This window comes from Pelodiscus sinensis, chromosome 30 (genome assembly GCF_049634645.1).
Source record: "Pelodiscus sinensis isolate JC-2024 chromosome 30, ASM4963464v1, whole genome shotgun sequence".
In the NCBI taxonomy this organism is placed as follows: Eukaryota; Metazoa; Chordata; order Testudines; family Trionychidae; genus Pelodiscus; species Pelodiscus sinensis.
The window spans coordinates 5,501,775-5,515,856 of NC_134740.1; the positions used below are offsets into that span (position 1 = coordinate 5,501,775).

General features: G+C 58.1%; 2 non-coding genes and 1 gene segment (V, D, J or C); all 3 read right to left on the minus strand.

Annotated features, from left to right (window-relative positions):
• Positions 1-222: 222 nt before the first annotated feature.
• Positions 223-363, minus strand: LOC142821418 (U4 spliceosomal RNA). Its single transcript, XR_012898192.1, has one exon. It is a non-coding gene; the product is annotated as a U4 spliceosomal RNA (small nuclear RNA).
• Positions 364-4,398: 4,035 nt separating this feature from the next.
• On the minus strand, positions 4,399-4,562 carry LOC142821396 (U1 spliceosomal RNA). The gene has a single exon (XR_012898170.1). It is a non-coding gene; the product is annotated as a U1 spliceosomal RNA (small nuclear RNA).
• Positions 4,563-6,012: 1,450 nt separating this feature from the next.
• LOC142821336 (Ig heavy chain V region 3-like) overlaps positions 6,013-14,082 on the minus strand; it is a 250,481-nt gene continuing 242,411 nt past the window's right edge. Inside the window, 1 exon segment of the V gene segment in view lies at positions 6,013-6,592. Coding sequence covers positions 6,147-6,592 — 446 coding nt within the window.

The window sequence follows — 14,082 nt, forward strand, 5'->3', positions numbered from 1 at the left end:
CACAAGAAACGGTTTATAACACACTGGAAAACTTGAGTTTCTAGAAAACAGCAGAAATTAAAAGCTGCCTTGGAGCTTTCAGTACAAAGTGTTATATCAAACCATGAGAAATCACAGAAGAAACTTAAAAGCCCAAAAATATCAGGTGACGCAACAAACACGTGACACTCGTGCAAAAACAGAAAAATCAAATATTTTCTTCTATTGAACAAAGCTGTCCAGCCTCCGCAGAGACCACCAAAAATTGCCGATACCGACTGTATTTCAAGTCGTCACAGCGGGGTATTGGGAAAAGTTTTCAATTAGCAATAATCGCACCTCGGATTAACCTCATCGGCTACGATATTGCCACTGCGCAAAGATAATGAAGAAATTCCCCGGCGCCCTCACCCCGGGCCGGCCACGGGCTCCCAGCTTAGGGCGAGGCCCGGTACCGTGGCAGGAAGCCGGGTACGAAGTGCCCCAGCACCGCTGTCTCCTGAGCCCGGCAGCCCAGCCAGATCCAGCGGGCTTGCGGGGTTCAGCGCTTCTGTGCCGCTCAGAACCCTCAGCTGGCCGCAGAGGCCTCTGGGAGCGCGATGGAAATGTGAGACTTTCTTCAGCGGGAGGCATCCAGTCTGTGGGCTCCAGAGGGCTGGCGGGAGGCAGCGGAGAAAGGAGCGGCTCCAGAAAATGGCGGGTCCGGCGCAGCCATCAACCGCTTTCTGGCTTTGCCTATTTGAAACCTCACTTGAGCTCGGGAGTGTTCTAAGAGCCCCTGCCCCAGCCTCGCGGGAGGGTCCACTGGCCGTAGGGATAAACTGATTCCGGGGGACAAATAATGAAAAACAGGGTCAGGGGGGCGCTGGTCAGAGGTTCAAAACAAGGGAGCTGGATGAGGACCGGAGCAGAGGACCCTGGAGAGCTCCCGCTGCTCCTCAAAGCGATGACATGGAGCCAGAAGATGCTGCCCGGAGGAACTCTGCTGGGATATGTGAAATTGGGGCGGATCAGAAATAGGCCCCACAGTGGCAGAGAACCCCCAAGTCCAGCATCCTCCTCCATAGAGGGGGCGCCATTTACACACACAGCAGCTGTCCCCAGGGATCGCTGCCCCAGCTCAGCGCAGGACATTGCTCCGCCTGCCTGTGAGAAGCCATCGCGCAGGGGCTGGACACTCCCCAGGGGAGGCTCACGGGAGGTGACAAACGCAGCAGGGGCCGATTTTCACCGTGCGATTGCGGGGAAGCCCCCAGGACAGCGCGTCACCCCGAGAAGCAGCGACACAGCCCCGGACACTGACCGGGCAGCGCTTTGTCCGCCTGAGTCCCCCGCCCGCCCGCATCTCGGCGCGTCCCCTCCCCGCGGGATTGACACTGACAGCAGCGGCCCTGGGATGCTCCTCGAGGACGTGACTCCAAGGCGGGGACACTGCGATGGGTCCCGATCCACTGTCGGAAACGTCACTGGCCGCCCCTTCCGGCGGAAACGCTCGGGGATGGCCGTGCACGGGGAGCGGGTCTCACGCCAAGGGCAGCACCGACCCCATCGGACTCCGACAGCCAATTAGCAGCGCTGCGCCGTCAGTTCCCATCGGACCCGCATGTGACCAACGCCCCTTTCCCATCCCAGCGCACCTGGGCAGCGGGTGCCCGAGAGAGCATTCTCGGGAATGGTGTTTACAGGGAGGCGATGCCGCATTTGTGAGTTTTGGGGTGTGCGCAGAATGCACCAGCCCGTTTGTCTCTGCGAGTATCTGGGAGGAAATAAATAAATAGACACCAAACCTCCCTCGTTCTCGGCATTCCCTGGAATGTGACCCTGCTCCGCCAGCACCGCCCAGCACAGAACCCGAACACAACTCCTGCAACCCACCTGCAGCTCCAAACCAGGCCACGCTGAGTGTCCCGCTCCCAACCGGTCGAGCAGTGCTAGTGAATTATAAAATACAGACTCCTTGGCAGAGACCCACAGTCCATTTCCCGCAAGTGTCTCTGCATTGGAAATGACTAGAGAGAGAACAGCCACAAAGGGGTGCGTGACCGGGTGGGGTCATTTATGCGGGGATGCCCTGTTCACACCTGTGCACCATTGAACTGTTCACTCCACCGGCTCCCCAGAGGGGCTTTAGAAGTCGGAGAGTTCGGGTTAGTGACAGGTGAACAGAGTCAGAGACGTTTGCGTGACAGGTTAGGAGAGAGACAAGGTCACTTCTGCAACATTAGCAACCAGGGGCGCCGTTTTCTTACTTGCCGTGTGTGTGCTGGGAAGAATGTGCAGCAGCATCTGCCCCCCCCGCCCACACACATCTGCCTGCCTCCGTACACCCCTCTCCCCACAATTCATCTCTGCCTCCCCCCTTTCTTTCTTCCCTCCTCCACACCCCTCCTCCGTGAATGTATCTGCACTTGAACTTTTCTTTCTTTCTCGGAAAAAAATGTCCACTCCAGCTATTCAGGGAGAGCTGCCCAGTTGCGTTTCCTCCGCTTTCCTTTTTCTTCTCGTTGACAGGGAGGTTGGTTGGGGAAATCTCTGCTCTGGGCTGATCTGGCCTAGCTGAACTGTTAGGAATCCGCTTCCCCTTTTTGTGTGTGTCCTGCTGGGCTCTGTGTCATTGTGCAGCCTGATGCAGTAATAGGTTGTGATGGCACGTTGGGGGTCCCCCGCCTCCTACACCCCCGGAATGGCACGAACAGAGTCCACCAGCCAGTAGAATAGAGGGGGTTTATTGCTTCTCCAGGATACAGCACAGCACAGATGTCATCAGGTTACAGGGCAGGCCTAGGATGCCTCAGCCCCCCTTGATATGGGGGTCTGGGCTTCTAACCCCCAGCCTGTTGCTTAGACGGCTTCCTCCTTGATCCCAGACAGAACCTAACTAACTCTCTTCCAGCCCTGCCCCCAGCCAGCGGCGGCATTCCACCTTCCTTTGTTTCCCTCCCTGGAGGATAGCTGGTCAGACAGGTTGAGAGACCCCTTTGCATAATGACTTATCCTCTGTGTCGCTGGGCCGTGGTACCGACAGCAGCCAGTGGGGGTTACCACAGAGCCAGCATAGACAGCAGCCCGATACCCCCACTACGTCACAGTAATAGGTGCCACTATCTCCGGCTTCCAGGATTCTCATTTCCAAATACACCTCGCCCTTGGACATGTCCTGGGAGATGCTCAAGCGGCTTTTCAGCGAGTCCTGGTAATACTTGTCCTCATCCCACCACACAGTGGACAACCACTCCAGGCCTTTCCCCGGGGGCTGTCGGATCCAGCCCACTCCAATGTTGCTAGTGGTGAGAGAGAATCCGGACACGGAGCAGGTGAGGCTCAAGGTCTGCGAAGGCTTCACCTGGGCGGCTCCGGGCTGCCGCAGTGTCACCTGGGAGCGGCCACCTGCAAAGAGCCAGGAGAAACCTCAGCCAGAGCGCGGGGCGCGGCGGGCTCCGCGGGGCAGAGACAGCTCGCGCCGAGGCACTTACCTGCCGCCAGGGCACAGAGCAGGAGAGACGGGAGCAGGAATTTCATCTTCCCGCTGGGCAGCCGGACAGACACAGGCACCGAGACCCGGAGGGAGCGACACGGGCTGGGCGTTGGGAGGGGCCGCGGGACGCGAGGGCAGAAATAGTCTGTGCTGGAGAGGAAACAAACTCCTCATTTGCATAGCGCGCGCGGCATGCAAAGCAGGGGCCGGTTCGTTCGCTCTTTAGTGCCCAGAGATGTGATGGAGAAACCAGGGACTCTCTGGGGAACGAGCCACAGGTGCCCCGAACCGGTAGATTCCTAAGCGCGTGTCCTTGCAATGAAAGGGGGACATGGACATGCGGTTACTTCCCCGCACAGAAAGCAAAGGCGGTGCCGGGAGCGGGATTTGAACCCACGGCTGAGTTCGGAGACCAGAACACCCATGAGGAGACAGAGAGATCCTGGACTGGGCCGCTTTGTTTGATCACTCCCCGCCCTGACAGCGGCCCGGGCAGTTTCTTTCGACCTTCGTTTTCCTAAATGTTTGCGTTACTCGGGGGTGGCCAACTTCCAAGCCAGGCGCAGAGGTGAGTGGGGGTGGGGAGCTTGCAGCTTGGACCAGAACTTCCCAGAGGGTAAGAGAAACACGCGGTTTCGGTCAGACCATTGTCCTACCGACAAGAGAGATACAAAGGAACAGAAACAAGCAACGAGCCCAACCCAGCAGGGAAATAAACTGATGATGCTTAAGAGGAATGAGAAACTGAACCTCGAGTACAAGTTTCAAAGGGAAGAAAACACAACCCCCAGCATCAAACACCGCCCCGCTTTACACATTCCGACAGAGTTGGCCGTTAAAAAAACCTATTTCACAGTATTTATCTACAAGATAAATAAGAATCGTTCCTCTCGGTTTAATTCTGTGATCTCGGAACAAGATGATCTTTGTTTCAACAACAAAACCAGGGGAAAGCGCGCACGCAGTCCCCCACTACCACAAATTGTGCAGTCGAGTTTTCTCTATTTGAGAAAATCGCAGGGGTCAGCGCACCCGCAGTGCAATGGATAGGCCTCACTCTGGGAAAACCACCTTCCTGAGCGTGGTATTTCCCCTGCCAGGTAAGTATAAAGTCTTGTCTCAGAGCCCCCACCAGCCCTCAAGCGCCCCGAACTCTCACATCACGGTGGCTCCCACCTCCGCCTCCAAACAACCCCGCCGGCACCGCTTCCCGCTGCTGCCAGCTGCCTCCCCCGACCCCCCCATTTCCCCGACCCCACCCAGAGCCCCGCTTGCAAATTAGGGCCCCGTTCGTCAGCCCGCTCCCACTCCCACAGTGCTCCGCTCGCGCACACATCTGCATACGTGCACACGCGGCTCCGCCCCTCCGGATGGGCCACGCCCCTGACTGCCCTTGGTCCACACTCTCCAGTCCAGCCAGACCCGGCTCTTCAGCTGCTCAGCGCCCGATAGACAGAGCCCAGGCCCCTCTCTCAAGTGCTGCGGCGGCGGGGGGGGGGGGGGGGGGTTTAAGGGAAAGTAGCAGGGCGGGGGACAAAGGGGCGCAGCAGGAGAGGTTGCATTTGGCCACACGCCCGGGCGCTCACTGTCACTGTCCGCTCCCCCGATCGAGTCATCAGGCGAGCAGATGGAGCCGGGGGCGTGTTGCTCTGCTGCTCCCGCTGCAGCCAGTCAGTGTTGGTGGCGGGGGGGCTGCTGCGGGTGCCTTGTGGGTGGCCCCCACATATCGGCCCCTACAGACCAGCCTCCCAAGCTCCCCAGCCCCAGCGAGTGTCCTTAGCACCGGGCTATGGGGTGAGTCGCTCTCTTGCTCCCTCTGGCCCAGCACGTATGGCAGCCAGGCACCGGGGATTTCCGGGCCTACAGGCTGCAGGTTTGAGGCTGCTGTAACCGCACTCTGGGGCCATGAGTTGGTGGGTTTGTTTCTGCTGCCTTCAGACAGCGATTGTCTGCCCTGGTAGCGGGACCGGCCCTGGGACAGACCCACATTTCCTGCCGCTTCCTCCTGCCACATCCAGTTTCTCCGGCTGCGACGGCTCCGGTCCCCCTCCAGCTGCAGCTGACTGTGTCGTAATCTGAAAAGTGATTTAGGCACTTGGGGCTCTAAACCCCTTCAGCAGTCTCTGATTCTAAGTCACTGGGGGGAGGGTAATTTCCCAGATTCACTCGGACAACCACTGGCCCGGGTGAGTGAGGAATTAGCAGGAGCCCTGGGTTCTCTCGCTGGGGTTTGTGAAGGGCTGTAGCTGCGGTTTGTGTCACTGTGTCCCGAGCACAATAATACGTGGCGGTGTCACCGGCTCGAAGGCTGCCCAGCTCATGGAATTGACCCTGGTGATGGTGAATCGCCCCTGGAACGCGGGGCGTAGCCAGTGACACCATTACCAGGAGAGATGTATCCCGCCCACCCCAGGCCTTTCTCGGGAGCCTGCCGGATCCAGAGCATGTTACAGCTGGTAACGGTGTAGCTGGAGGTTTTACATGTCAGCTTCACGGACTCTCCGGGCTTCTTCATTTCGGCCCCAGACTGGGTCAGCTGGATCAGCTGGACCTGGGAACTGGCCCCCGACCTCCGAAAAGCTTCCGCACTTCACTTGTAAAAGGCCTTTGCTCTTCTCTGCTCATGTTTCCCTGTGGCCCTCTGGGAAACAGCAGAGATCTGCGCTCCAAGCAGTTGCTAGTTCAGAGCTGATCACTCACGGACACAGGGAGCTGCAGCCTGATGACTTTGTTGCAGCGCTTGGCGCGGGATTCCCTGTGGAAGTGCTGCCCCCGCGCGGCGCAGAGGAGAACGATTCTGCCGCTTGTGTTTTTGTATCAGCCTGTCGGATTCCCCTCGCTGTGTTTCTGCCGCACAGTAATAGCGGGCGGTGTCCTCGGGCTTCAGGCCGGTCATTTGCAGCAGGTTGTTGGGGTCATCTCTGGAGATGGTGAATCGCCCTTTAATCGAGTCGCTGTAGTATGTGGTGGAGCCGTGAATCTGGGCGAGCCACTCCAGCCCCTTCCCGGGAGCCTGCCGGACCCAGTGCATCCAGTAGCTGCTGAGGGTGAAGCCAGAGGCTTTGCAGGAGAGGCGCAGAGAGTCTCCGGGCTTCTTCACATCCCCTCCGGACTCCACCAGCACCTGGGACCGGGCACCTGGGAACACAGACAAGTTATCAGTATTGGTATCCACGCCAGAGGAATTTAATATTCTTCTTCCGTTGTTCAGCGCTAGAAAATACCTTCCCAAGCCGCTACAGACACAGAGAAGAAGCAAAAATTCCTTGTTTCCTGGGGCTGGTGGGGAAAGTTCTCCGGGGGCTGCGGATTGTCCCTGCGGGTGCAGCCTGGGCAGAGGGAGAGACAGATTTAAACAGCACTCTTACTCCCTTATTTGCATACCCCGCCTCATAACAGACATGGCGCGTTGAATATAAGAGACTCGCCGTGCTCATGCCAGTGATGTGCTTGACACGCCCTAGGGCTACGGTCAGACTGCCCCGGCCTGGATGTCTGTGCAGCGCCGGGCACAGGGCGCTGGGATCGTCTTGACACTTTTGGACACCTGGAAGAAATGAAGCCGGCGGTGACTGTGTTTCCTCACACAGGGGCCGATAGACTGGCTGTTTCCAGGTGTCATGGGCGCCAATAGCCTGTTTCCCAAAGCCCTTTGGGGAGAGCATCGATCTATATATGGGCAGAGGGCTCCTCTCTGAGCTAGTCGGTCCCTTTGGAGCAACAGCGCCACCTGCTGATAAACACGCGGCACTTTCACTACAGAAGATTTTACTAGATAGGGGGGAGCGATTCCCGTGGCTTTTGCTCCTGCCTCTGACCTGGCCGGGCCCAGGGAGCCAAAGAGCTGTGGGGCTCTCCCGGGACTGAGCTGCACTTGTGTGATGTAATGTTGGTACTGTGACGTAGTGGGGGTACTTGCTGGGCTGTGGTGACCCCTGCTGTCTGGAGCAAGACCCAGCAGGGAAAATCTCGCTAGGCAGAGATAAGGCCAAACTTGTCGAACCAGTGGCCAGACACCCCCCATGGAGAGGAACAAAGGAAGGTGAATGCTGCCCTGGACTGGGGGGCAGGGCTGCAAGGGAATTTAGTTGTTACTGTGGGAGAGCATGGAGGAGACAGCCTAGGGAGAGGAGCTGGAGTTTAGGGGCCCAGTCTCCCCCCAACTCAAGGGGGCCTGAGGCATCCTAGCCCAGTTCTGTGACCAGACTACATCTGTGCTATGCTGTATCCTGGAGAGGCAATAAACTTCCTCTATTCCACTGGCTGGTGCAGTCTGTTTGTGCCATCTCGGGGTGCAGGAGATGGGGAACCCCCAACACGCCGTCACAGGTACCTTGGTGGTTGCTGTGCTGGGCGGTGGGCTGTGGGTGACCTCTGCTGGCGGCTATTTGTAGCATGGCCCAGCAGCACAGGGGCTCCGAACCTGTCCGACCAGTTGCCTCCCAGAGAGAGGAACAAAGGAAGGAGGGGGCAGGGCTGGAAGGGACGGTTTTTAATTTCTGTCTGGTATCATGGAAGAAGCAGCCTAAGCAACGGGCTGGAATTTAGGGGCCCAGTCTCCCCCATCTCAGCCCTGTAACCGGATTGCATTTTGCTGGGCTGTACCCTGGAGAAGCAATAATCTCCCCCTATTCTGCTGGCTGGTGGAGTCTGTTCGTGCCACTATGGGGGTGCAGGAGGAGGGGGAACCCCGACGCGCTGCCACAACTTGCTAGAGAGCCCCGCAACTCTGCCCATGGGCTCTGGAGGCTTCTCCCCTATAGGGAGCACTGGCATGCAGGACTCAGCCCTGCCACTCCCCGCTTGGGCCGCAGCATTCATGTCTTGGGAGGGGGCAGGGACTGGGCCTTCGACAGGATGCTTGCATGTTGGCGATTTAGCGGGCTGCCACAGATAAGGACTTCAATGGGGGTGGGGGTGGTACTGTGACTACAAAGGGCACTGCGGATCACGGCTACAGCCTGGAGAGGTGCTGGAAACTCTGGGGGTTGCACCGGGTTCGGGGCTTCTGCCTGGGAGGCGCTGGGAATTCAGCATGGAAGGGGCTGGCAGGATCAACATTTCAGCCTCGTAGCAGTTGCCGGGATTTGGGGCTTCAGCACCTCAGCCTGAAATCCCCCCTCTTGAGGAACCTTCTTTGGGGTGCCCATGGGGAGGGGTGACACAAACCTCTGACTCACCCACAGACCCTGACCCCTCTATCACACACAGGCTGCCTCGTCTCTTACTGGCCGCCTGTCGTTCTGCCTCTGCGCCCTGCCTGAGAGCGCCCCCTGCTGGCACCGCCTGCCGCGTTCACCTGACCTGAATGTAACCCTCCCTTCACGATAATACATTTCCTATGAATAGGGTGACCACCCGTCCCGTTTTTAACGGGAAATTCCTGTACTTAAGTCCCCTGGCTCCCCTGAAGATGTCTTGACGGGTGAATTGTCCAGTATTTGCAGCTCGTGGTCGCCCCCTGCTGGTCAGCTGGTGTCTCCTGCTGGTAACTGGCAGGTGGATGAGATTATTGCAAGAATATGTCACTGAAGCCGGTAGTAATTTTAGGACAGAAATTGAGAGACTAGATCTGAGACCCCCTGGCCGGAGGCTGACACAACGGAACGGGGCTCTTGGCTTTAGCCGCCTCCCAGCCTGACTGCTCGAGTTTTAATTCTGTGCCTCAGGAAGAGACTAAACCGAAGCGGGCAGGGCCCCCACCTGGAGCCGCCCCTTAGAAGGTGTCTCGACTTGAGCAACCAGAATTGGAACCAAATCTCCCTGGTGGCCCTGCTGGCGGTAAGAAGGGATCCTGGAAACCCAGAGTCAGCGAGACCTTATTCGGGGCTGTCTCCGGCTGGAACCCACAGCGACCAATGCCCGGCTGTTCCGTTCAGCACCGCTCCTCCGCGCTCTGCCCTCCCTGCAAAGCCCTCCCCGAGTAGCGCCCTTTGTCTCGGGCTCGCTCTCCGCCCGCAGGCGCGTTCCAGGAGCCTGTGACTGGCAGGGCCCCTCGCTCGCGGCGGGGTTGGTTAAAAGGCGTCAGGAGACAGGGTCCCTCCCGCGCTGGGGCTGTGGGTGAGCGCCGGGGGCAGGGCTCTGGGGCGAGTCCGGTCCTGGGACAGACCCACATTTCCTGCCCCTTGCTCCAACCACATCCAGCTTCTCCAGCGGCTGCGATGGCTCCGGTCCCCTCCAGCTGGAGCTGACTGTGTCCCAGGAACTGAGTCCTAGCCTGGAAAGTGATTTAGGCACTTAGGGCTCTAAACCCCTTTTGCTGTCTCTGATTCTAAGTCACTGCGGTCAATTACCCGAGTTCACACGGGCAACCACTGTCCAGGGTGAGTGCGGGATTAGCAGGAGCCCTGGGTTCTCTTACTGGAGGTTTGTGAAGGGCTGTGTGACAATTCACACTGACAAGCAGGTGCCAGACTGGAGGTGAACTTGGGACCTGTTTGCTCTTCATTCTACCCACTCTGATCCCTGGGGGAATGTCCAGTCTTTGAACATCGCCCGCATTTCGGGCTGCAACTGAGATCAGGCCATCGCAAGGCAGCATCAGCTACTCGGCTGGGCAGTGGTACAGACCGGAGCTAGTGGGGGTCGCCCACAGCCCCAAGCCTAGCAACACTACCTCACACCTGGCCAGGCAAATTACAGGCTGAGAAAGGCCGAAAAATCTGTTAAGAATCCTCCTCCCCTTTTTGGCCGGGTCCCCGCTGCGCTCTGTGTCGCGGTGTCTTTCCGGGCACAGCGATAGGGGGCGATGCCCGCAGCTGCCAGCGAGCGGAGCTGCAGGTTCTTGGAGGGACCAGAGGAGACGGTGACCCGGCTCAGGAAGGAGGAGCTGTTCTCTGTGTGCCAGGGGGAACCGCCCTAATATCCCAGCCCCAGCCAGTGCAGCCCTGTCCCGGGAGGCTAACGCCCCTCAAGGCGGAGGGCTGAGAACGACAGTGAAAGGGGTTTGCTGTTCCCAGCCTCTCTCTGAACTCGGTTTCGTTTCCATACATGGAGCTTGGGCGCCCCCAGCGCCAAACGGCTTCGCTGCTCACTGCAGGGGGATGTTTGTGTCTGGGCTCAGACCGGCTTCTCCTCGCTGTGCCTCTCGCACAGTAATAGCGGGCGGTGTCCTCGGGCTTCAGGCCGGTCATTTGCAGGTGCAGCAGGTTGTTGGAATTGTCCCTGGAGATGGTGAATCGGCCTTTCACGGCATCAAGGTAGTATATAGTACCCCCATTCCAGTTGATATAAGCGACCCACTGAAGCCCCTTCCCGGGAGCCTGCCGGACCCAGTGCATCCCGTAATCATCGAAGGTGAAGCCGGAGGCTTTGCAGGAGAGACGCAGAGAGTCTCCGGGCTTCTTCGCATCCCCTCCGGACTCCACCAATTGCACCTGGGACCGGGCACCTGGGAATAAAGACCGGGTGTTAATACGGGGATTAAAGCAGCGATAACACAATATTATCCCGACTCTTCCCGTAGAAAATACCTGGGAAAGTGGCTACGGCGAAAAGCAAAAGGAGAAACTTTTTCATTTTCCTGCTGTTCAAAGGACTTTGAGGGGACTGGCTGGTCCTGCCCAGACACAAGGGGCTGCGGATCGTCTGTGCGGGTGCAGCCTGGGCAGAGGGAGGGACAGATTTAAAGAGGACACTGACTCTCTCATTTGCATACCCCCAGCCTTATAAGAGACACGTTCCTTCCCCGAGTGATGTGGGGGATGTTTCCTGGCCTTACAGAGCGGGGCTCGGACGGGCCCTCAGTATGGGCGCGCAGTGCCTGGGAGGCGGATCCGGAAGATACTTTTCTCCAAGTGAGAAGCGAAGGGATCGCCCCCCCCCATCCCCTGGTCGGACACAAAGATACAAACCGGCCCATTGCAATACAGATGACGCCTAATTTAGGGCGGGGATTTCACAGGAGGCTCAGAGAAGCATCGGGCCCTGTCTCGGGGGGGGGGGGGGAGCTCTTTGGAGTCCTTCGTGCTCCCGACCCCTCCGCAGCCCGGCCCTGCGTCCCCCTGCGCATCAGGCTCTGAGTGATTAGCCCCGCCCTGTTTTACACCCTTACCCACGTGACTGCCGCCATTGACCTGGGTGCCTGCTCTGCTTTGTGACGTCATCAATAGCTGAAGTGCGGGGCCTTTTACCTCCAGGGGGTGACGGCGTGAAATTGTGGGACCTTATTGCGGGCGGCCTGGGAGGTCTCAGCTCCGCCCCGTGACACCAGCTGAGCTGGAGGGAAACGAGACCCAGGTGGGCTGGGGAGGCGGAGCCAACGTACCAGACCCTGGTGGGGAGGGTGACTCAGAAGGGGATTCGCCCCGGATTGAAGTTCCCGGACGTGGCGAGGGATCGTTGCACCCAAGGTGAAACATTGTCCGGCAACGGAGGAGTTACCACGGGCGGGAGGTTTGTGTTACATGCACCCAAGTGCCGGGTCCGTTGCTCTATCCCGTAGCCTGTTCCTCTACTGCCCCCTCGCGGCTGCCGTGGGAAGAGCGATTCCACAGCCTGGGATTTTGCGCGTCTGTCAAATTAGATGAATCAATTAAAGAGGCAACGTGTCTCATTTGTGCGCTGATTCCATTGTGATCCGAAAGCAGAATTCCAATCTGGATTCAACTTTTGTTGGCAATTTCCTCTTCTCCTAATGTCAAGGTTTGGTTGTGCCAGAAAAACGGGATGTGCCTGGATTTCGATTGTTTTCCAAAACCTGGAAAGGGAGGGGGCAGAGACAGGAGGGATGTGACATTCATAGTCACCACTGGGGGCAGTGAGTGCAGGAGACAAATCCTGCAGTGTCAGGGGGAGGCCAGCTGGGGGCAGAGCTCATCATTTTGCCTGCCAGTAGCCCAGGTACGTGGTCCCTCTGCCCCAAGCCCCTCCCACAGCCCTTGGTCCCAGATCTGGATGGGGAGAGAAAGACCACCAGTCCGACAGCTGTGCCCCCTACCCCCGAGCACCACCAGGCCAGGCATCACAGCCATGGCCCGCAGGACCCCCGGGCGGTGGAGTATCGAGGGGAAAGAATCAGCTGCCTGGTCTGAGCACAGGTTCTCGGTCATCAGTGAGGGGCTTAATTTTCATCAGCTCCTCTGGTCCGGGAGAGAGAGGTTTCGGGGACCCCGCCCGTGCGGACATAGGGTCAGTGTAGTCACAAGGTTGAACGAGGCTGGAACAGACAGAGGAGCAGGGCGAGCGGGGCCCCTCAGAGATCAGGACACACTCGGGGATGGATGCGAACAGCCCACACGCTCCTGTCGGACTAGGACCGGGGCGGGGCGATTGTCTGTCAGAGGAGAACACAGAGCGCAGGGACAGTCTGAGTCCCGGTTCTTTCTTCCCGGGAAATACAACACTGGTGTGGAGAAAGTAAATAAAGAAAAGTTATTTACTTGTTCCCACAACACAAGAGCTGCGGGTCACCAAATGAAATGAATAAGTAGCAGGTTTAAAATCAACAAGGTATTCCTTCCCTCAATGCACAGTCAGCTGGTGGAACTACTAGCCAGAGGATGCTGTGAAGATTAGGACTTTAACAGGGTTCAAAATTGAGTTAGATAAGATCATAAAGGAAAGGTCCATCAATGAGTATTAGCCAGGATGGGTGGGAATGGTGCCCCTGCCTCTGTTTGTCAGAAGCTGGGAATGGGTGACAGGGGATGGTTCACTTCATGACTACCTGGTCTATTCATTCCCTCGGGAGCACCTGGGATTGGCCCCTGTCAGAAGACAGGATACTGGGCTAAATAGGCATTTGATTTGACCCAGGATAGCCATTATTATGGTCTTATATTACCTTCAAGGATTTTGGGGGGGGGGGAGATTTCTCTCTTCCTGTACACTTGCACCATGGTTAATACAGCAGTCTCCTGATCTCAGCTGCAGCCCGAAATGCGGGCGATGTTCAAAGACTGGACATTCCCCCAGGGATCACAGTGGGTAGAATGGTCCCAAGTTCACCTCCAGTCTGGCCCCTGCTTGTCAGCGTGAACCGACACTTGGTCCAGGTGAACTCGAGGCTCCTGCTCCCTGCGGCGGACTGAGGAGCCGACGGGGGTTCTGTGAGATTCCAATCGGAGAGGCGGCCTCGGCTCCGAGAAGAGGGAGGGAAGGTCGCTCCCTCCGCCGCCCGCAGCAGAGCGGGGACCTTTCCGCTTTCGGACAACAGCGACCCCTAGTGGCGAGGAATCGGTTCCCTGTCTCTCTCCCCTCTCGCGGATTTCAGGCTCTCAGCAGGTCTGGGAACAAGAGGCAGCAGCGGTCACTAACCTGGCAGCGCCCTCGGCCCTTCCCCCGGGACAGACCCCCCGGCGGCTGCAGCCCAGCAAGGCCGTTTGCAATCGCTCCCCAGCCAAGGCGCTGGTTCGCGGCTCATCGAAGACGGAGCAAGAGCTAAACGCTCTTTGGAGAAGCAAAAAATCTAGAGTCGGCCGTGTGGAGGGGAAGGTTCTCCGAGCCAATAGCTGGTTCTTGCCTGGACACAGGGCTCTGGGAGCTGTGATCTCAGGGACAGCCTGGACAGAGAAAGATTTAAACGGGCTGGTAGCGTAATGTACAAGTGTCCCTCTTTCTAAGGTACAAACATCTGTCATTGGTACTGGAATGACTGTGACTAAGGCTCTGAGCGGACTCGGTCTGGG